This window comes from Syngnathoides biaculeatus, chromosome 4 (assembly GCF_019802595.1).
Source record: "Syngnathoides biaculeatus isolate LvHL_M chromosome 4, ASM1980259v1, whole genome shotgun sequence".
NCBI classification, from domain to species: Eukaryota; Metazoa; Chordata; class Actinopteri; order Syngnathiformes; family Syngnathidae; genus Syngnathoides; species Syngnathoides biaculeatus.
Genome location: NC_084643.1, coordinates 32045318 through 32068864, shown reverse-complemented (window position 1 = coordinate 32068864; position 23547 = coordinate 32045318). Strand labels below are relative to the sequence as shown.

The window sequence follows — 23547 nt, the reverse complement described above, 5'->3', positions numbered from 1 at the left end:
TATGAAAAATATCTCATCAGTTTTGGGAAAATCCCATTGGTTTCTCTCATTTGTAAACTGCTCCAGGATTATCCCTGTGAGTCTTTCATGAGGCATATGCAACTATTTGGTGACGCGGGGATTTACCCAAACCCGAAGCAAGACATTGAGCGGTGTGAGAATGGTGAAAACACATTCATCAGCTCTTTGGATTATAAGAGTGATTCACTGAACTCCTCAAGCCCCTCTGTCTTTTTATTTCAAATAAATCACAGATCCTGCTTGTAAAAACTTGCCGAGACAAGACAGTGTAAAGCTCTTCAAGTACCCACTCTGTAAAACTCAGTAGAGCGAGCCAACTGGCTGTTTGCTAACCCTCATAAATGTCCTTTTCCCTCCAGACTCGCAACCCAGATGGCTGGAAATCCCAAGAAAGCTTGCAGACAGTCAGCAGCTTATTTTTAGCCCAGCTGTATGAAAATAGCATTCCTACCATGAAACATAATTACTGACAGCACTGATTAATTGGCTTTGGACTTCACAATAGTTGGCAATGAATTAATTAGAGAGATAAATCAGTATGAGTGGATGAGTGCGCAGAATGTAGAATACAGCAAGAAAGACTTAAAAATCAGACCGATAAAATAAGCACTGAGGGATGAAGACGAATCAGAACCTTACTTCAAGGTTTGATCTACCTGGAAAGACCTTAAGGGGGCGATTCTGCACCACATGGAGGATCAGCGTTCTCGCAGTGATGCTGAAGATCTGCCTGGGAGTAAAGTTCACACCGTCGTTGACTTGGAAATTGAACCCTCCAGACATGGCGCCTGGAAGAAAACAGATCCAGAGCGCCTTTTAGTGGATCCTGGAGGCAAAACAGCAACCGCCCGCTGCGATACGGCTTTACCTTTGTGCACAAACAGCAGGTGTCCCTGGTCTATGTGGGCCTGGGTGAAGTTGAGTACTGCGGTCATGGGGGCACGCTTAAGGGCCAGATGTCCGTTGCTGGGTGGGGTCACCACAAAGTGGAGTTCTCCAGGGCCCGTGTCGAGGTCCTGTGCCCTTAAGTCCTCCAGGCCGATCTCTGTGACTGAGGACACCCAAACCTCCACACGGAGCAGACAGACACAAAATGCGTCAACAGAAAATTCCACCTTTGAAAATTAACTGACATTTATTATTTTCTAGTTTACAAGTAGCTATAGCTACAGTATAGCTTTACAAGAAGTCTATTGCAGAAAAGTACCGTAATTTCCACACTATAAACCGAGACTTTGTTCATGCGCTTTCAGCCCTGTGGTTTATGCGCGTGATGCAGCTAATTTGTGTATTTTTGTAACAGTTGCAAGGGGGCACTCAAGCGGAAAAGTCAAGAGTGAGACCGGTGGAATATATGTGCTGAGGAAGTGACTTTTACCGATATGTTTTTTTTTTCTTCTTTTAAATCAGCCCTGTTAGCGCTGTGTTAGCGTGTTGCTGTTGTGTTACTGCCCCATTTAAGTGATTTTTACCAGTATGTTTTTTTTTTTAAAAACTGGTCCTGTTAGCACTGCGCTAGCGTTAGCGCTATGCTAGCACGTTGCTGCTGTGTTACTGCCACGTCACGGCCACTGTTTGGAAAGAAAAGCTAAGGTATATTATTAAAACAAACTCTCTCTGTACAGTCTCTTATTAAATGTCTTATGTTTCAATGTGGATACATGCGGCTTTTAATCAGGTGCGGCTTGTGTATGAACAATAAGCTTTTCCCTTTAAAAATGTACTCTGTGAGGCTTATAATCAATTGCGCTCTATCGTCCGGAAATTACGGTATATATGATAAGTACCGACTAACTGTATCACAAAATGACGAAACAGCCACAACAATAGACACTATATGAATATCACACAGCTGAAGGCCAGTGGAGGCAGCTGTGTCCTTTCCTCCACCCAATGGACGCAGATTGCTGCGGATGTTCAGTTCTCAGGCTATTTTCCCATGACACCCTTTTTATCTCCGTTAGCCTTTTTCCATTGCACATCATCCAATGAAGCATAACAACCACAAAAAAGTAATCTGACTAAAGCAAGAAAGATCCGCATGAATGACCTGTACAAATGTGTCACTTTGACCATTCCAAATGCATTTAGCAGGCATATTTTAAACTGAGACGTGGGTATGAAGTTTGAGAGACACGAGATTTTAATCTTTGTACAGCAAATAGCAGCCCTTTAGCTTTATAGATGTCATTTAGGCTGTTTAGGTCAGTGTTGTAATATTCATGTCTAGTGTCATTCAGTTGGAAATATACAGTAAGAAGCAGTACAATGTACATTGAATTAAAACACAAGAGTGGCATCGCTTTCATTTTTTGCATTCTAACTAAGTCATTACTGTATGTACATTTTATTATTAAGTACAATATTAGACAGCATCTCATAAAATGGAGGCCAGTCAATGAGGTAATGGGGTATACTGTACTGTATAAATTCAGAGTGTAACAATGCATTCAATGATTTAAGGACAAAGAAAATCTAAAAGGCTCATGGTAATTGGAAGGTACAATTCCAGGGCAAAACTAGTGAGCCGTGCAAAAAGTTGACAACAAAGGATATGCATCGAGTCGCCGTGCCGGAGCAGCTATTGTGTAAACGCCGCCACGAACACAGGTCGTAATTCCCACAGACAGTTCTGCACTGAAGATCCAAACTATGACAGTACATCGCCTTTGTTGTTGCCAGTGTCAGTTATGGCTCGCTAGAGTTTACGTGGAGTGATGTACAATGTTAGAAATGGATGTCACCTTGTTCCAAAATGAAGGTGAACTTGAAGACTCATTTTGTCGTTCGAGCAAATTGTAATGGAACTAAAACTGATTTACCTACCATCGTCTCTTTTCCAGGGATTCATGACTCAGTGGAGATAAAATAAATGGATTCGAAATTACAAGCTTTGAGCCAATGTGTTGCTTGCTCTGCGAATAAACGGCACTTACTGGAAACAAAAGCACGGGGTCCTTTTTCCATTAGCACCTGTGACCCACCCACGTGGGACCCTCACACTTCACATCAGCACCATCACAGAACGCCTCAACATGTGATATGCATGCTAGTTAGCGTCCCTCCCGAGGGAATGGCAAGTAGCTCCAGCACCCCACCCCCACCCCCGCTTAGCAGCAAGTCACAGCGGGGATCAGTCTGATGAGCGATATCAGCACTGACTCACCGGATTCAAAGACACATGAGATCAATTTGTCGTTTTCTGGAACCAAATCCCGCGACCTCGGCGGCGTTTCAACAGATTATCAAGCTTTAGCGGAGGAGCTGTGACAACCGTGACAAGATGAGTCGTGTTAAGGTGTTTATAAAGTGCACTGTACATTTTATGTCAGTCTAAATTGCAATTATTTTCCCCACAGTGTTTGTCTCTATGTGCCTTGCAATTGCCTGGCAACCAGTTCAGGGTGTACCCTGCCTCCTGCCCGTTGACAGCTGGGATAGGCTGCAGCACGCCCCACGACCCTCGTGAGGATAAGCGGCTAAGAAAATAGATGGAAGAATGTTCAGATGATGTCATAAATGCTGTTTGCGGGTTAACCCCTTGACTTCGAAGGAGAAAAATGATATATACACCGTAATTTCCGGCCTACAAGCCGCGAGTTTTTTCACACGCTTTCAACCCTGCGGTTAATGTGGTGATGCGGCTAATTTGTGCATTTTTTCTAACGGGCGCAAAGGGGTACTCGAGCGGAAAAGTTAAGAGTGAGACCGGTGGAATATATGTGCCGAGGAAGTGACTTTTACCGGCCCTGTTAGCGCTGTGGTAGCGTGATGCTGCTTTGTTATTGGCGTGTCTCAGTGATATTTAACAGTAAGGTTTATATTAACCGGCCCTGTTATCATTAGTACTAGGGCGGCGCTTGCGTAGGGGGGCACTTGCGGCTTTTACACAGCTGCGCCGTATCTATGTACCAAATGGTATTTCCTTTACAAATGTACTCAGTGAGGCTGGTAACCAGGTGCACTCTGTAGGCAGGGAATTACTGTATATAAAAAACATAGAAGGTAAATCTCAATAATACTAAAAAATAATTTATTAAAATAAAAAATGAAGATGACTTCAATTTCTTTTTTGTTTTAATGCCTGGTATACACACACACACACACACACACACACACACACACACACACACACACATTACCTGAACAATACAGTCCAGATGACAAAATATAGCTGATCCATATATGTACTATTGTACATAAGATTAAACTATAAGCAAAACCATGAAAAACAGCAAGATTTCAGCTCTTAAATTACCGGTTAACTATTTCGAGTTATTTTATTTTTGCCATTATTCTTCCTTTTGTCATTACAAATGTACTTTTAGTTGCACCAGACATTTAAAAAATGAACAAAGCACTGAAGAAAGAAGGATGGTCAAATCATGTTTTTCCATGACTGCTGATTTATGAGCTACAAAGGAAAATACATTTCAGGAGGCCAATTTCGACCTAATTTCCATAGCAAAAATCAGTTTGTTTGGAATTAACCATTCCAACTTCTTTTGGTGAATTTCTCTTTTCAAGTGGTTCCAAATCAACTGGTTATTTTCAGTTTGCACAAATATATGGATTGTAATATGAAAACACCCCTCTCTTTTGTCTCAGACATTGAGTTTCTACAACAGTGTAAGAAATTCACATTGAGTGCTGATGTGACGTGAAGTAGAAGAGAGCCACCTTGTGGACAGCAAGCTATTAAGCACATCTGTTCTAAAGTTGTAAACCCATAGAGGGCCTCTGTGCCTTCTACTGCACTCGCCCTCATTGAGGCCGAAGGTGAGCTCATGCCAAACCATCTGACACACCTACGTACAACTCCCAATATTTCGTGAACCTGAGAAGTGCGCTTTGGGGATGTGGGAGGAAGCCGGAGTGGACGGAGAAAACCCAAGCAAGCACGTGTAGAACAGACTCACCCTGAGGACCCGATTGGCGGTAATCACAGGGGGCTCGTCGTTGATGGCTGTCACTTGGACGAACACACTGCGGGTCTCACTCTGCTTCCTTAGGCTCGTGTCGTTTGCAATCACTGTGAAGTTGTCCGCTAATGATTCGCTGCTGTCGTGGACGTAGTAGATGAAGTCATGCTCCACCTGGTTAAAGTTGGGATATCATTAGGACAAACTTTAAGTGGGTACGCAAAAGATGTGTTAAAATGATTTTAGGATTGATTTCATTCCATACAGAAAGTAAACTGCTTGCTTCTTATAAAGTCAAATTTCTTACGTGTAACACTTTGTGTGTAATGCACTTTGGGATCTTAGTCGGCCTCTAATTTGTACAGATTTAAGGTCCCATTACATCAATTTATTTATTATTTTTAAAATAATCTTTGATGTTTTTTGGCGCGTAGGAGGTCTTCCGAAAACGACGCAGGACGCGTTGGCCCGGCGGACTTGGGAACCCCTCTGCTGGACGAAGTGGCTGGGGATAGGGAAGTCTGGGCTTCCATGCTTGAGCGACTGCCCCCACGGCTCGACCCATAGAAGCGGAAGAAAATGGATGGCGGGAAGATCATTATTTCTGGTTTGCACAATAATTTGGGTAAAAAAAGCCCTTTTTCAAGTCTTCTCCGCCTGCCAATAGAGGCGACCATATTTGTCATTCAATATTCAATATGTAAATTAGCTTTGCTGATGTTTCTACTTTAAATATGGAAAACAACATTTCTCTGATTGGTCCTTGGTGGTCTGACTGCTCCTTATGGTGGCGGAGTTTATAGTGACGTGTCAGTTACATTATGAATATAGTTAAGACCTGTTGTAAAACACAACATGTATGCTTTTATAAATTATATCTCAATGCCTTGGGGGCAACCACTCAGCGGGGGTTGCTCACTCAAAAATCAAAATTTTTTTACGAAGTCACAATCCATGAAACGGGCCAAAACACAGCACAATTCTGGTTCCAAAATGCTTGGGAATTTCTCCAAAACTTAATTCCAGCCATTTATTCCTCATCTCCTCTGACTTTGCCAGGTGATGTAAAATTTAAGATTGGCACAAGGAGCTGTAACAGCACCTCAGCCATTTTTCCTGAGATGAATGGGTATGTAGCTGCGACAAAGTAGCCTGGTACTTCAATAAATAGTAACTTTCTACAGTGCAAACATACTGAACTGCGATCTGTTTTGCATATACCATACACCCATCCGTTTTCTGAGCTGCTTATCCTTACAAGGGTCACGGGGAGTGCTGGAGCCTACCCCAGCTGTCAACGGGCAGGAGGTGGGGTACACCTGAACTGGTTGCCACCCAATCAAAGGGCACATGAAGACAGCCACACTCACAACCACACCTATGGGTAATTTAGAGTTTCCAATTAATGTTGCATGTTTTTGGGATGTGGGAGGAACCCGGAGTGCCCGTAAAAAATCCACACAGGAACGTGGAGAACATGCAAACTCCACGTAGATGGGGCCGGGATCGAACTCGGGACCTCAGAACTGTGAGGCCAATGATGATCCACCGTTCCAATGTTTTGAAAGCCTTATATCAGTTTTCATCTTTTGGAGTTAATTGACAAAACTACATAGAAGTCAGACATAAACCAGGTCAGATACATTTCGACCTAATGTATGTTATGCATAAAATAGTGGGGGAAAAATTTATTTTGATGCAAGGGAACCTTGAAATCATTTTTCCCCCATTAGAAACAATGGTAAGTGAATTAATATGTTCATGGTCAGATTGTGATTTGTGAGGGTAGTTAATTCATTCTTATGCTGGGTCTGCATTGAGCATTCCATTGTTTTATTATGAGAGATGTTGACTTATTGTTGCTACATTGCACTGAGCAGAAACAACAGTTGTGTGTACCATTACTGAACAAAAAGGGGAAAAAAAAAACCAACAGAATAGGCACATTCATACCCAAGCGGCTGCAGCCACAACAAACACCAAGGCATTTAACATCCACATTAAGGCTAATATTTGGTCAGATGCTAACTTGAGCTTGCAACTCTCCACACTCATTTGCTGGCTCCAATGTCACTCACTGGGCCAGGCCCCACCTTTTAGAGCCACACACACTAAAAGTCATTGACATAGTGTGGAACGTGAGAATGCCAACCCCAAGTCAATAATAATAATAATAATAATAATACCAATAAGACCTGCTCCTTTCCTCCACACTTTGTTGAACAATACATATTCCCTTTCCTCAAATTACTGCATTAATTGATGGGATAATTGGTACACAAATCGACTTTAAAAATATTGAATCGATGGCACACTATTAAAAATATATATGTAGTTAATCCTTTCCATGCTGACTGAGCTTACGTCTCCCCAGTTTTTGTGTGACATCAACACTGCATTTTTACACTTGAGCAACAGTCAAATGTAGAAGTAACACTATATAAAATACATATTCCAATACATTGAAATGTTGCAGTAGTTCTCTCATTATCTGTGGAGGATCGTACCTGCCTCCTGGTGAAAGATGTCAAGGGTACACCGGGATGTCGGGAGTGCTCGATGCGGCCATGATGCGGGGGCTTTGTCACATTAAAGAGGAAGTTGATTCCGGCAAAGTGTCGGTTGGTGACTTCAAGTATTTCCCTTGTCAAGGCCTTGTAGCCGCCCTCCTCCACTGTGAAATTGGAAACCCGTAGCGGGATGTGCCGGGGTACGATATCGACCGACATCTTTATGTCAGTGACGTCGGTGACGCCGTTTGTGGCAGCCAGGGTGAAGGTGTCATTGAATTTGTTGCGCTCCACCTGCACGTATTGGACGTTTCCGCCGTTAACATCCTTTTGGGTAAACGTCTTGACAGGAGACTCCTTGCTTCCGATGTAGCGCCCGTCTGCTTCCACAAAAAGTCGTAGAAAGCCATGGTGGGGGCCAGCTTTGACTTTGAACACGATCTCGGATGGCATGTTGTCCTCATGTGTGACCTGTGTGTTAGTCGAAAACATTTTAGACAACAAGACGAGAGAAAAAGAAGAAAACTGAAGATGTCTCACACGTACCTCGAGTTTAGTCTCATCGATCTTGACTGGTTTTCCTTCCTCTACCAGTAGATTGTTGTGATGCTGCACAATGGGTGGCCTCTGATGACTTTCCAGGTAAACCTTTACATGGATCTTCGCCGCAAGGTGGATGTCTTTAGCTGTTATCGTCAGGTTGAAATGGTCAGACAGATGTTTGCTGTCATCATGTTGATAATAGATGAATCCGTTCTTGAGGTCGGACAGTGTGAATGACTCTACGACTATTTCGTTTCGATAAAGCCTTCCGTGCTTAGGCGTGTCAGTCAACTTGAATGTGATTTGCTGGTCATCTCGGACATCCAAATTGGTCCTGACAGCAAAATTGGTTGTGGAAAAGATAACGGACTGTCCCTTCTGCACCAGCAAACCAGTATTATTTACAACTTTCAAGAAAGGGTCCTGTGCATTGATATCTAAAAGACTTGATACAAAGTTTTTGCCATCAGAGACAAAGAGCACAAATCTACCGATGCTTGCGCCTTTATGAATGAACATTACTTTCTTTTCTTCTAAATCCTTTTGCCGAAACTCAAATAGGCGATGACTGGTGTCATTGGCCAGCACCAAATCTCCCACGGGGATTCCACGTCGAATGTAAATCAACTGGCTGTCGTCAAAATCTGAGTCTGGATCATGATAACGCAAATCTTCATCTGTGAGCAGCCTTTGTCCCTCTCTTACTACGTGGAAAACTTTATCAATCACACGTACTGGTTTTTGATCATTTACAAGTTGAATGGAAATTTTGAACGTTCCTTCTTTGGATCCAATTTCATCATTTGCAATGAAAGATTTGAACCCTTTGGTGGTAGAGACGATGAAAGTGAATTCATCCTGATTTGTTTCACTGTCATCGTGGACATACAGGATCCGGTCTCCTAAGAGATCTTGATTGCTGAAAGTTAAGATGTTGTTATAGCTTGAATTTGAATTTGAGTGAGTAATACGAGCAAGCTTCCCATGTTTGGGACTACTTATTACAGTGTAATGCATATCATGCGTAAGCAAAGTTTCTGCAAACAGTTCATTTCTTGTGATCAACTTACTTTCTCCCTCTTGAAGAAAGAGCCCGGCATTCCTGATGAAAACACTGTTAGCGTCGGCTTTGATTGAGAACTGAAAATCGTAGTTTTGGGACTGAGCATGTTTGGAAAGCAAGTGAAACTTGAATCTGTCATGTGTGTCTTCATGAGGCCGGTCAACTAGTTCATAGTGTACTTTTGAATCTGTGATATCTTTTTGACTAAAGGTTGAGTTCTTCATCAAGACTGTCGTGCCAAGCAGCAGTTTTCCTCTCTTTGGTGTGGTCAGAACCCTAAAATAAAGATCCTCTTCAGAGACAATCACACCCTTGGCTGCAGCAAACAGGTACTCTGAGTCAAGTGTCACTTTTCTAACTTTATCCAAGGTCATCATTATATTCCTCACCAAGTTGTACCTCACCCATTTCACAGTGATCGGGAAAAGTATTTCTGTAGTTGCCCTTGCGGCCACGTGGACTTTAGATTTAAAGTGATCTGTGACATTGGACGTCTGGATCTCATGGCACGTGCTCACATACCTTAGACGTCCTTTTTCTAGAAGCCTTTGAGAAAACGACTCAGCGGGCCTCCATTCACCACTTGAGTGAAGTCTCTGGAGTTCTCCATATTGTGGTTGTTCAATTACATCGTAACGGATCTCAACAACTTGTCTCACCGCGTTGGTTTCCACAGACAATTGTTGTGAACTAATTGTAGCCGTCTCTCCTTGATTGATATTAAGACCTGTGTTGTTGGCAATTTTATACTCAAGCGCTATTGCCATCACTCTTAATACAACTGTGTTGCTCACCTTCTCCCCATCACTGACTCGAAGCACAATCCTTGAGTTTCTAACCCCTGTGTGAACATAATACACTCTCAGTTCTTGCAAGTCTGAGAGAGAAAATGATGTCACTGCTGTTCCTTGGTTATCCTCAATTTCCAAATAGCCTGCATCTGCATTCAGGTTCCCAAGCACAGTAAAAACAAGACTGTTATCATTGCTGTCTATGTCTGTGGCCCTCAAAACATCCGGGGTGAGGCGTTTTTTAGAGTTTTCCAACAAGACAAAAAGATTTCCTTCGGGGAGACTTAATTCAGGTGCATCATTGGTCGGTGTTACCGTAATGTTAAAACGGTATAATGTGTTCGCCCTGAGATAATCCGGGACTTCTTTACGACTGCTGGAAGATATTGAAAACATGAAGAAGTCATCTGGATCTTCAGAGCCTCCATGGATATACATTACTCGCTCATGCCAAAGGTCCAACATGCTGAAGGTGTTCTGAGGTTGATCTTGATCCACATCAAGCCTGACCTGGCCATGAAGTGGGTGATCTTGAATTTGAAATAAGATCTGAGACTGACGGATACCAAGCGTCTTGAAATCCAAGAGTACCTTGATGTGTTTGGCCTCAAGAGATGCTCGACCACCTTCTTCAACGATGAGGGGTTTTAACTGCACAAAATCAGTGCCGTACCTCCTGTCCAAACCTCTTGCAAGTGTTAACGTGTACAATGACGGTGTTGGGGTCACCAAGAAAAACAGGGATTCCGGGGCACTTGTTGGACTCATAGTTGTTGACCATACTGGTTCTTTCTCAGGTTCACAGCCAACTGAGATATCCTTTGTAACAACTGCATTGGCAAGTCCCATCTTCACTCTGTTCACTTCAATATTCTTCATACATCCTTTGAAGGAGCCTCCGTGCATCCGTTTTCCTGACACAGACATCAATTTCACCTTTCTGACTTCTGATCTGGAGCTGTCATCGACACCTCCAATAAAGACAGAGCCTTTAAACTGCAGCCCTTTCGAGCGAGAGACAATATTGCTTTTTACCATTTCTCCATCAACCATTAACTCAAGTGTTCTAGAATATAATCGCATTTTGATAGCATGCCATTTCCTGTCATTGATAAATGAAAGAGAACGAAGCTCTGTTATGCTACCACCTTTCCGAATGATAGCCACAAGCAAGCCTTCTTGAATTTCTAATGCCACAAAGTCTCCCTCTTTGGCAGAACTGTACAAGAGTATACCCTCTCTGGCTGAAGTATGCACAGCACACTCAAACACCGCTTCTTGCTGACCATTCCAGTGGGGAAGAGAAATGTAAGCTCTTGAGCTAAAGAAGCTAATGGGGTCCTCTTCGGTGGCAAAAAATTGGGGACTACAACCGAGAGACACCTCATGGACAGTCTTGAAACCAGTGTATGGCCTCAGCGATGACAGCAAGTTATGTTCATTGAATATGACGTCCTCCATGCAACCTCGATAGCCAATCGGTTCTCTGGGGAGGTAAAGTCTGTCAAGGCCAACTGAACCTCCCACATAGACACCATCAAAGATGGTGAGAACATGATGCGGCCCAGGGATCTTTACACTTGTGTGGAAGTTCTTGTCTACCGTTAGAGTGACATTCCGCTTGATGTGGGTGACCTCCACCGAATGCCAGGCAAGGTCATTGAGCTGCGTTCCTCTCTCAGATTGTAATAGTTGCTCCCCAGATCCCAAGTCCAGTTTCAGCTGAGGAAACAAAGACATAGCGTGTAACAAGACAGCCACACACTGTATTCAAGGACTCATTTTAAAGAATATCACCTGTTATAATGGTCAAATTTGTCTACGATTCCATGCAGGAAACAAATGATTATCTCTTTGCCTTAAGCCAAACCCTGATTGCATCATGTCACCTTCTCAGACTAATTTGGATGACGTGCTTGTCAAGGCTTGCTGTTCAGTCCCTGCTAATCGTGCGAGGGCTTCCAGGGAAAGACGCTCAAGCCTGACTGAATTGTTCACTTGTGCCAGTGAACACAACAATTATTTGGTGGCCTGAGCCTGTTGAAGGATTGGGGGGGGGGGAGATGAACGCCCCTCATCATGCTCGCTGAAGAAAGGCAATGAAAAACTGACTCACTGCGTGCTCCATCGTCACAATTGGAAGTTTGGTCACAATGATTATTCAAGTTAAGACAGCAAACCACAAATTGCATTCCAAAGGACTTTTGTTTTGCAACATGTAGATTAAGTACATTCTCGGGAAGCACCATTAATTTATGGTGAATTGACAACACTGTGTACCAGTATTTCATAACCATTCATTAATCACCAACTGTTTGATAGTGGATGAGTGGGCCTACCAACTGACCCAGTTACTCCGCCTTGTATTTTAGTCAAACTTATCACCACAACTCAGTTTTTGATTGAGAAGACATTATTCGACAGGACAGTATGACCTTCTTGTCATACCAAGCATTTTTAATATTAAAGGACTGTCATAATTAACATGTATTGGTTGGGTCCAGGTTTATGTGCAAGTCAGTCTTGAATAAGAAACCCTGTAAACGTTTGACTTGTGGGATTTATAGGAATTTAAAACAAAAACACCAGCTTTAATGGATACTGGCTACTTCCCGCAAAAACTAATTTCCAGCCAGACCAACGTGACAAGTGCACTGTATCACCGAATCATTTATTCCTATGTTTTGCGACTGCCTGTAACAATAGCTTATTGATTAGCATGGCTTTCAAATTGTCTTAGCATATCAACCCCCCCGTGATCCCTTCGTGACACTTGTAGGAAGCATCGTAAGAAATGTATCTTATTCGCTACCATCGAGAAGATGATTAGTGACTTACAATGGGTTGACAGCGGACGGAAAGAGAACATTCGGCTCCGCGGCTTGGCACACGTGGAACGTAATAGAAAAGTGTGCACCACGTAGCTGTTCAAATGTGGACGTGACCGTTTTGTCGGGTTTTGGATTTTTTTCCCCCATCCAAGATTCAGAACAATCAGTGTTACAGCTGTAAGATTCAGTGATTTTCATAACAAATGCATGCAAGGTGCATGTGTTCAAGACAAAAAAAAAAAAAGATGATTCTTTTCTGTAAAATTATCATTAACCATTTATCCTATATATCATGTACTGTATTTCCAATTACAGTAATATACTGGTGAAATAAATTACTCACTGTTAAATTCTGGTAACCCTGTAATCCAAAACACTAATAATATGATAATATTTTGAAATACATTTGCATCAGTTGATGTACCATTTAATTACAATGACATACTTCAATCTATCGTATACTGGTGAAAATAAATTAAGCTTTAATCACTTTATGGCGAAAGTGCTGTGATCCCAAAATATGGTACGATACTGTTAAAATAAAATCCCAGTAAATACACATACACATCCCTGCTGCCAGTAATCTACAGATATTTGTTTTTACAGTGAAATAATTTAGAGTACATCTTGTCTCCAGCACATTGTGCATGTTCACAGTGTACAAAGATTTAGCTTGGCAGATCTGCTTACGGAGCACTTTGGAACAGTCAGAAAGGTACAAATGTATTTCACTGCTAAATCCTTCCTGCAGTTCGCACAGGGCTAAAAATAGTCCGTCCTGGTATGTCATATTTCACATTAATCTAAAATGGAATTAAATTCTTTCCAAATGCCATTGAGGTGGTAAAAATTGGAATATGACCAATATTTCTACGAGAAATACGCATGCAAAGTCAGACGAAAGTCAAATTTGAAAAAAAGGCTGCATGAAATAGTTTTCTATTGTGTAACGGATGATGACATTGGCGTGTGTCTGGACCGAAGTGGGTTCTCACACAGGGTGGCATTCAAGCTAGAATCATAAACGCGTGAAGCCCATCCGTGAAATAAATCTCTTGCGCCATTCCAATTAAGACATCAATAGTGGTGAACTTCATTTTAGCTTATATGACTGTCATAACAACTAAAAAAAAAACTCGAAACATTGCTCATAACATTTTATAAAGGCCATAGTTTAGTAGACAGTAGAATGGATTATTCAGTTTTCCAATATTTACTACAGTGACAAAAATCCTCACAAAAATGAATTGAAAATGTTAATTGTGACAATAAACACGATGGGTAGACAGATCAGAGGGCCTTGAGAATGTGCAGCTGTGACAAAGAGGAACTGGTATGGCGCTGGCACTGAGCTCGCGTCACGCAGACTTGTCTGCTTACGTTACCGCGTCAAGAGACTGACACTGTCAGTGGCGCCGGAGTCATCGCTTCGGGTCGGTCAGCGGATGGTGTCAGCACGACTTTTCGTAGGCATGTGTACGCTCGTGCTATGTATGCTTGAGTACATATGCTCATGCGTGGGGGGCCACGGATGTACCCACCTGCAGGCGACCGCCGTTGAGCTCTAACAGAAAGTAGACGCTCTGGCCGGCGGCAAGAAACAGCAGGCCGTTGGTACTAGAAGTTCGGAAACGAATGCGGACTTTGTTATGGTCGGACGACTCTCTTGCCTTCAGCTGTACAAATCCATCGCCATAAAAGGACACTGGAGAAAAACATGGCAGAAAGCCCAGAGTGGCACATTTGTGTTAAAAAAAATGACTCCATACATACTTCTCACCTTTGACTTTCATTATTTTTGCCACAATCTATTATGCTCATTGTGTGTCAATGAGAAGGAAAGAACGAGAGTGTAAATACAGAAACCCAAGAGCAAGTAAAATATTGTGGTCTTTATATAGCACACAGCTGACATTTAGATATAAAAGCAGCGCTCTAATTAGCATTCTGCTTGTTCTTACGAGAACAGCATGGACATATACACAGACACACACACACATTTCTGAGAACATTCCATTTTTTCCCCCCGAGGGTATTATAATAACCTTAACCTAAACTTTCCTTGACCTTCAGCAAGTTTTTGCCTGGAAGTCTTTAACATTATGAGGAGCACAAAAGGAAAAGCATGTTGGCAGTGTACATCATAAATTATCTTCACTTCATATCTTTGTTGGACAAAATTGTATATATTTTTGGGGTGGGCATAATAATTAGGTCTACATTCATAAACTAAAACGAGTCCTTGCTTTTTTAAAGAAAAAAACTCCAGGTTGTCTCTGTATGAAATACTACATTTGGAAGAAAAGCGTTTTTCCAATTTCAGCATGACGTATGAATTTAGCAGGCGTCGGATTTGAACTTCACAGGAGCAGGGTACAAACGTAGGGTCCGGGCGAGTCAAGCAAGTTCAGACCCGTCCCTCCCTGGCGGCAACCTTCAAGCAGAAAACTTCAAAGGTTCCGACATCCTCACATTTTGTAAGGTTGCATGTTCCTTTAAAGGCGTACAAACTAGGACAGATCCATCTGTTTCTTCTAGCTCACCTCCCTGCCATTTCGCATCAGCCTGTAATCTGAACTAACGTGCGCTGAAGCTGTCCTGTCCAAGCCTTCATGCCCAGGCACCAGCAACATGGCTTTCAATCACCCAACACACACATAGTTCAAAAATCAACAAATATGTTTGCCTCTGTTCTCTAATACAGATCCTTCTTCTTAAAATGAAATTGACGACAGTCAATAGGTTCTTTATTTTTTTCTTCAATCCAAATTCACAAAACTGTGTCAATTAACCAGACAGCTATCATGGTATAGAGCTCGTGCACCTACGTCATTAAAATAACGTGACTTTTGTTTACGTCTCCATATTGCCGGCCTAACAAAGCATTGTTCAATGCTAAGTCGGTTGGAGACAACTTATAGCACGACGCCCATAGTCTTGTCCGATACCGTTAGACATTTAGAAGGTAAAAATAAATGAAGGTACGTGGCAAAATCAGATAAACTCAGCATAGAGGACCTGTATTTAATGCCGAAGTTGATGTTTTCCCCGATAAGAAAGTGGACTGTTAATTCGCTTCCGCTTCTCTTGGACAACTGGATCTACACATGTACCTGGTGAGTAAATCGTCGAGATTTACAGGGAAGAGTTTGAAAGCGTAGAAAACTCTGGACACAAACAAATACTTCATTGCTGGATCTGTTCTCAATAAGGAATAAATCCCACATAGTGACAGGTTGACGGCTCGTGAATGCAAAAGCGTGTTCGGCCACACATTAACCTTTGCCGGAATAAATCGATCTTTTCAGTAAGTATTCAATACAAATACCAATATTTAAATAAATGACCCCTGGTTTTACACAAACTCGTATTTATTATCTATGATTGAAGAAAAAAAAAAAAAAAAAAAAAAAAGAGGACCGAGTCTCCAATAACGTACACTGAAGCGATCACAGCCACACTTAACCTCCGTAAACCTCTGTGACAGAGTTTTTTTTCTAATACACATTGTTCTCAAATGAGCCAACTTGGCATTATAAATACTTTTTGGTAATTTGAGATTGAGAAGAATAATTCCTACCTGAAATTAAGTGATCACTACACAGGCGTGTGTGTATTTTGGTTGGGCACCATCTATCACGTTTAATTTATATATTTACAGATATTTTCTATTTTCTGCTGGTATTCCATAGAATAATCTCTTTGAATATCTGTCTCGTCTGTTGTGACAACCAACAGCACAACAAGTCTCGGGTATTGCAAATATTCTCCTCCGATTCAACATCTCCCACGTCGGGCAGCTCTGTTTGACCGGCAATATGGCACCGTGAAAATTGTGACGTCACATGCATGAGCTCTATATAGTAATCCACAATGGATGATACTCGGATTTACAATGGGGCCACTGCTTACCACTGAGGAAAATAATAAGTACCACCATCATGACCAACATTGGCATAGCAAAAACGAGAAATGCTTTATTCCTAAAAACTGGCATATTCAATATAATTGTAAACTACGGTGCTATTTTACAGTCTGAACATTACCACTCTTTAAATGGAGGAAAAAGAAAAAGAAAAACTCTCCATTTTAAAACCTTTAACTGTCAAACTCATTGTTTAAAGCAGGGGTCTCAAACTGCCGGCCTGTGGGTCATTTGCGGTCCACAAGATAATATTTTGTGGCCCCCACCTCAATATGAAAGTGTAATGGTAGTTCGGGCCTCAGGTTTTATATGGATGGCACTTTTACAGTGTTGTGTTCAGAGCAGACCAATCACGGTGGGGTAGATGGCTATCGGGCGTGTGACATCGGCCGGGTTTGATGGAAGCAGAGAAAGTAAAGGAGTTTTTATTTTTTTTTAAGTTTTGCACACAACTTGTAAACACAAGCGTCCTTCATCTTATTTTATGTTTTAAAAAAAGATGTTTGGGAAGATTTTAGATTTTTTTTTTTCTATTTCTAATTGAAATTCTACATAGGTCTATGTGTGCTTAGGGTGCAGCAATGCCTCAGCCAGACTCCCCCTTCAGTGGCCCCAAGGTAAGTTGAGTTTGAGACCCCTGGATTAAAGTAAATCTTTAGCATTCTACGCTGTCAGTTTCGAAAGGCAACAATGCTCAGGAAACAAACTCTCGCTTTCTTTTTTTTAAATTATCAAACATACCACTTACCGTAATTTTCGGCCTATAAGCCGTGACTTTTTTCACACGCTTTCAACGCTGCAGATAATATGTGCATTTTTTCTAACGGCCGCAAGGGGGCACCCGAGCAGAAAACATAAGAGTGAGAACGGTGGAATATATGTGCCAAGGTGTGTCACTTTTACCGGTCTGGCCCTGTTAGCGCTGCGCTACCGTTAGGACTGTGTTAGCGTGTTGCTGCTGTGTTACTGGTGTGTCTCAGTGATATTTACCAGTATGTTTTTTTTTTTTTTTTAAACTGGCCCTGTTTGCTTGGCGGTGCTAGCGTTAAACTCTGTGTACCTTCGTTCTTTGTAAGAGGCCCCGTAGCTCAGTGGTTAGAGCACTGGTTTGGTAAACCAGGGGTTGTGGGTTCGTACCCCACTGGGGCCTCCACTACCTGAGAAGGGTTGCGTCAGGAAGGGCATCCGGCGTAAAAATTGTGCCAAACATATATACGCGATCATCTGAGATGAAACGCTGTGGCGACGCCGAAAGGAAAACAACAACCTTCGTTCTTTGTAAATATCTCGTGTTTCAATGTGGGCACTTGCGGCTTTTACACAGCTGCGGCGTATGTATGTACCAAATGATGTTTCCTTTACAAATGTACAAGGTGAGGCTTATAACCAGGCGTGCTCTGAAGGCCAGGAATTACAGTAATTTATTACTTTTTCCAATAATCAATTTTTTTTGAGAAAGTAAAAAAAATAAGTGAAATAATAAGTAACATCCATGAATCTGTGTGGAGTCTATGCAACTTAGTTATAGATCCTGAATAAAGGTGAAGAATGCTTTGTACAACATTGTGAAATGTGCAATTTTCAAGCATTTATCTTAATTTCTCAGTAAAAAGTAGGCCACAGGTAGGAGATAAGTAGCTGTAAAGTCAACAATTCGACAAACTAGGTTGTATATTGTTCAGCCTCGGTGAAATTGGTTCCTCCACTGAGTGCATTCCAGATTATTCTGTATTGTTCCTATTTGTGCTGACATTTAATTTTACCTTTCATCTCTCAGTCAGTCAGATGCAAGGATATTGCATCCATTAGGGAGTTGTTCAATTAGGCCAAATACAGTATCAACAGAATTCTTATGTGCAAAGACACAGAGTGTATTGAATGTGCATCTCCTTCAGAGGGTAGAAGGAAAATCTGTAACATTTGCCCTTTTACTGCATCGACAAGGATGGACGTGCACACTCGGGCGCATTTTGCTACGACCGCGATGACGTTTAATATGTCTGACTGAATGTCACGCTTGCTTAAAAACACAAGTTTCCACTCAAAACGTACTCGGTTATGCAGAGTTTCATTCTTACAGAATGCCAGCAAGACACTAATAATGGGTATTTTTTGTGAGAGGAGAGTGTCGTCAGCCGTTTTGCGACAAACACTTGAAACCGGGACATTTTGGGAACGACCGCAACGAGAGAGAAGACAATGGCTACAAGTAAAAAGAAAAGCATGTTCTGTCAGCTCTGCGCACAACAAAGCAGGTCTTTATTGTTAATTAGAGAGGCAAGACCAGGGCTTGTCACTGCTTGTGTGCCAAAGTTTATCCAACAAATCGGAGATTCAACTTGACTCAAGTGTCTCTTTTTGTTTGTCAAAGCCCTACATGGGGAACCGGCTTCTCACGGAATACGAGAGTAATCTGTATGGGCACAAAGGAAAGCAAAGGGATACAAGTGTAATGAAAAGTATGCACGCTTTGAAGATTGCTCAAAATTGTCGATATTTTTGGGATACTCTAATGTATGACGTCAGCACATTTGATCAAATGTCATTCCTGCCAGCTCTCGTGACCCTTGTGCGGATTAGTGCCTTGGAAAATTGATATATGGACATTCTAGCCAGCATCAAAGTTTTAATGATGTGTGTGCGTGTTTTGCAAAACATTTTCTGATAGACTACATTACTAATTAATTATGGTGCGCAACCAAATTACACACACGCTTGTGTAGCGATCGCTTCATTTCAGGTCGGAATTATTCTTCTCCATCTCAAATTTCCAAGAAGTATTTATAATGCCAAATTGGCTCATTTGAGAACAATGCGTATTAGAAAAAAAACTGTCTGCAGAGGATTATGGAGGTTAAGTGTGGCCGCAATCGCTTCAGTGTAACTTCCGTGGAGCCGATTCTGTCTTCTTTTTATATTTTTTTCCCAATCATAGTTAAGGAATGCAAGTTTGTGTAAAACCATTTAGGTATTCGTATTTGTATTGCATACTATCTGAAAAGCTCGATGGATTCCGGCAAAGGTTAACGTGTGGCCGAACGCTTCCGCGTTCATGAGCCGTCAACCCCTCACTATACGGGATTTATTCCCGATTGAGAACTGATCCAGCGACCAAGTATTTGTATGCGTCCAGACTTTCATATGCTTTCAAACTTTTCCGTGTAAATCTTGACAACTTACTCACCGGATACATGTGTAGTTCCAGTTGTCCAAGACAAGCGGAAGGAAGCGAATTAACAGTCCAATTTCTTATCGGCGAAAACATCGACTTCAGCATTAAATACGGGTCCTCTATGCCGAGTTTATCTAATTTTTTCACGGACCTTCATTTATTTTCACCATCTAAATGTCTAACGGTATCGGACAAGACTGAGCGTCGTGCTGTTAGACGTATTTTCATGTCGTCTCTAACTGACTTAGCATTGAAAGATGCTTTGTTAGACCGACAATATGGCGAGGTAAACAGAAGTCACATGATTTTATGACGCAGGTGCACGACCTCTATAGACTTCCATAATTCATTTACTGTAGTAAGTCCCTCCCACACTTCTGTTGTATAGCAAGGTTCACGACCCTTCTTCTGCATGTTTCTTCTCCTGTCCCATCTTGTCCTGTCTTTCCCTAACAGGGTGTACAACATCCATATTTAATGTTTCCTTGTTGAAGATATACAGTATATAATGATTTACTTCTCATTCTGGTGATACAGTAATTAACACTTTGCTGAACAGAACCAAATAAGTACATAATCATGACAGTTACATTTTTACATTGTATTTAATTGGAATTACTGTCATAATTATTTATTTTTTGATAAAGTAAAATACTGTAATACTATTTTCTACACTATAAAAACATGTTGCAAACATTTTGGTGCTTTTTTAGGCCATCTGGAATGGATTAACTGCATTTCCTTTAATTTCAAAGGGGAAAGATGATTTGAGAAACCACTGTTTTGAGTTAGAAATGTGGTCACGGGACAAATTAAACTTAAATCAAGGCACCACTGTACAGGGATTTCTAACATTATATCATATTTCAAGGTTATGAACGGCACTGAAAACAATTTTGTGCAGCAACTTGGGAATATGTTGTTCCGCTCCATTTATAAATCAGTCCATATTGTTTTTCATCGATCCATCCATCCATTTTCTGAGCCACTTATCATTGTTTTATAGTAATGCCATAGAAGTGCTTTATAGTCACATATCACAAAAATTCTGATTTAGGTACTGCGTTAGAATCAGCTATTAATAGACTACTTGCGCAATTCAACTTGCATACAAATTTGAGTTATGTCATCACAACAGGAGACAGGACTCCTGTATTGAAATTGAAATGTTGTTTCAACAAATTCTAGGCTGACCGTTGTCACGGGCCGAATCGTGTCCACTACTGTTGCTATTTCCAAATCCCGACGGAGTGAAGTCACAGTGAAGTGATTCCTGACTATCCCCACCGGCACAGCCCGGATGAGTGAAGCACAGTGAATTTATGTGACACGGGCCCTGGATGAAATCGAGCAGACGAGGCTAATGAATACATATACGAGTGTAAACAACGTATACCGCCATCAATATAACTTACATGCACAGCCTCATCCCTATAGGAAAGCCGTCTGAAGTCACTTGAGTGTCTTACTGTCGTCACCAAATGCTTCTTTGTGTAACGAGTGAGCTTTGCTGCACATCCTGCATGCGCGTAAATGTTTCTTACAAACCATTTCATCCACACATGCTGCTGATAAAAAGTAGAAAAATTAGAATTCTGGTGAACCTGCAGGTTAAATTCACATCCAATATTAGAGCGGTAAATATCGTTGGGACCTTTATCCATCCACCACCCAACCACACATTTTCTATATCACTTGCACCTATGGTGGATTTAACCTTCGATGAACCGAACATTGTTTTGTTTTGTTTTTTTGCAACAAAGGAGGAAGCCAGAGTGCCCAAAGAAAACCCATGCAAGCACGGAACTGAGATTCAAACACCCGACCTTAAAATTGGGAAGCTGATGTGCTAACAACTAGTCACAACGCTGCCCCTCCAAAAGAAAAGATTTCAGATTCCAATTACATAGTGTTTGTAAATCATATATATATATATATATATATATATATATATATATATACACACACATACAATAAAGTCTCGTTTGGGAAATTACAGGTAGTACAGGTGTGTCTAATTAAGTGATCAGTGGGTGGGCATTTTTGATTATGTATTCTTTAACACATTTCACCGTAATATCGTCGACTTAATAATACGGTACTTTCATCAAATGATTTTCCGCATTTTTCCCATCAACAGGTTACTCTAAATGACAGCTTGCCACAGCAATCGTCACTTTTGACCTTTTTAGGTATTTGCTGGGAGTGGTAGCCTTTGACCCCTCAACAACAACAAATTAATGAATGTAAATTCTGACCTAAAAAAAAATACATTGCGCAGCAACAATCTAGAAGAAGCAGAAAGTATATGTTGCCTTTTGTGGCGTATAATAGTTTTTAAAAATTCACGCATACCTCCGGACGCTAGCTCGAGCAGGAGCGACCACCAGAGCAGCCCACAAACGTGCCATAGCAACTTCTCCGGCGCTCTTTTCCCAAAGGAGAACATCTTCCTTCGCTAAGTCGACATTTCACATGCTCGCACACGTCTTTGGGGTCCAGCCCGACGCAGCGTTGCAGTTTGGTTGGGTTCTTTAAGAGAAAACAGCGAACGGCGGACCACCGAGCTCCCGACAACGAAGGCTCCACACAGACAACTCCAGAAACTCCGCCTCGTGAGCGCGCCGGCGATGCGGTGAACGCGCGTACCAAAATAACAGCACAGAGAAACGTCGTGGGTGATTTATTTTTGCAATTTATTTACATCTTGGCTATTTTTAATATAATACAAAAGTGATTGTAATAGTACAGTAAATTTCGCCATTGTATTAATTCTATGTTATTTTTTTGCTAACTTGTCACTTGTTGCCCAGCAGAGTTCATTGGGCTCGATCATTTCTGACCTGCAGCCAATGAAATAAAATGTAATTTGATAACCACGCCCACTCAACTGTTTGAACGGAAAGGAATAATAATCCAAAGAAACGGGAAGTCAGACGATCTCTAATTAAAGTTCATGTCGATGAAGAACTTTATCATACAAGGCTGGGCATCCACGTAAATTAAAAATGCTAACGAGATTTAGGTCCAGCCACATTTCCTGGCCCTGCTACCGCATTCCGTCTGCACAGAGAAATGCCACCAGCTGATACAACGAAAAAGAATCCTAATTTTTTTTTGTAACAAACTACAAAAAATAAAATGAGAGGTGATTATTACCTCATGATCCGGTGATGTCACTGTTCGTTCCTACGCCGGTAGTTTTCCAAGCCCAGCAATATTGCAGCTTTCCACGTATAGCACACGACTGTTACATTAATTTACCATTGATTTGAAGTAGAGACAACAAGTCCCTATTTTTAACTTTTGTTGCAAACTGGAGTTAATCTGCGCAAAAAAAACCTTCTGTGTCGTCTCCATTAGCGCAAGGCTGACCTGTTCCATTAAAAGTATAAGGATTGCATGAAGAAATTAATAAAATATTCACTTACATCACTGGCTGATGGGATATTCTTATCCTGCTTTGATCAGCTGTAAAATAATTAAAATCAAATTTGCTGCATTATGAGGTGCCAATAGACAGGTGATTTTTCAAAAGATGATTTACAAAATATTCTGCTGTCAGGGCATAAAGACAATTTTAACAAATATGATTAACCGAAAATACCAGCTTTAATAAATTAAAATGGGTTAAGCGCAAGCTCCCTACAACTAAGATAATGAATAAAATACATTACAATTATAAGGCCTTATTGGTGCACATTAATGTGCAATAGTTTCAACCTGTAAAACAAAATAATAAAATGTAGCACTGGTCAATGATCAAAGA

The 23547-nt window shown here is 41.3% G+C and overlaps 1 protein-coding gene across 2 annotated transcripts in view; it reads right to left on the bottom strand.

Moving 5' to 3' along the window:
* Positions 1-22429, bottom strand: part of cspg4ba (chondroitin sulfate proteoglycan 4ba) — a 33555-nt gene extending 11126 nt beyond the window's left edge. For both annotated transcript variants that reach the window (XR_009794673.1, XM_061817578.1), the window contains exons 1-7: positions 22134-22429; positions 14223-14386; positions 8000-11572; positions 7451-7924; positions 4941-5117; positions 890-1088; positions 678-809 (exon numbers count right to left, since the gene is read on the bottom strand). Coding sequence is in view for 1 of the 2 variants with exons in the window: in XM_061817578.1 (XP_061673562.1) it covers positions 678-809; positions 890-1088; positions 4941-5117; positions 7451-7924; positions 8000-11572; positions 14223-14386; positions 22134-22227 (4813 nt within the window). In the remaining variant the exon portion in view is untranslated. The remainder of the gene's footprint in view (positions 1-677; positions 810-889; positions 1089-4940; positions 5118-7450; positions 7925-7999; positions 11573-14222; positions 14387-22133) is intronic.
* Positions 22430-23547: the final 1118 nt, after the last annotated feature.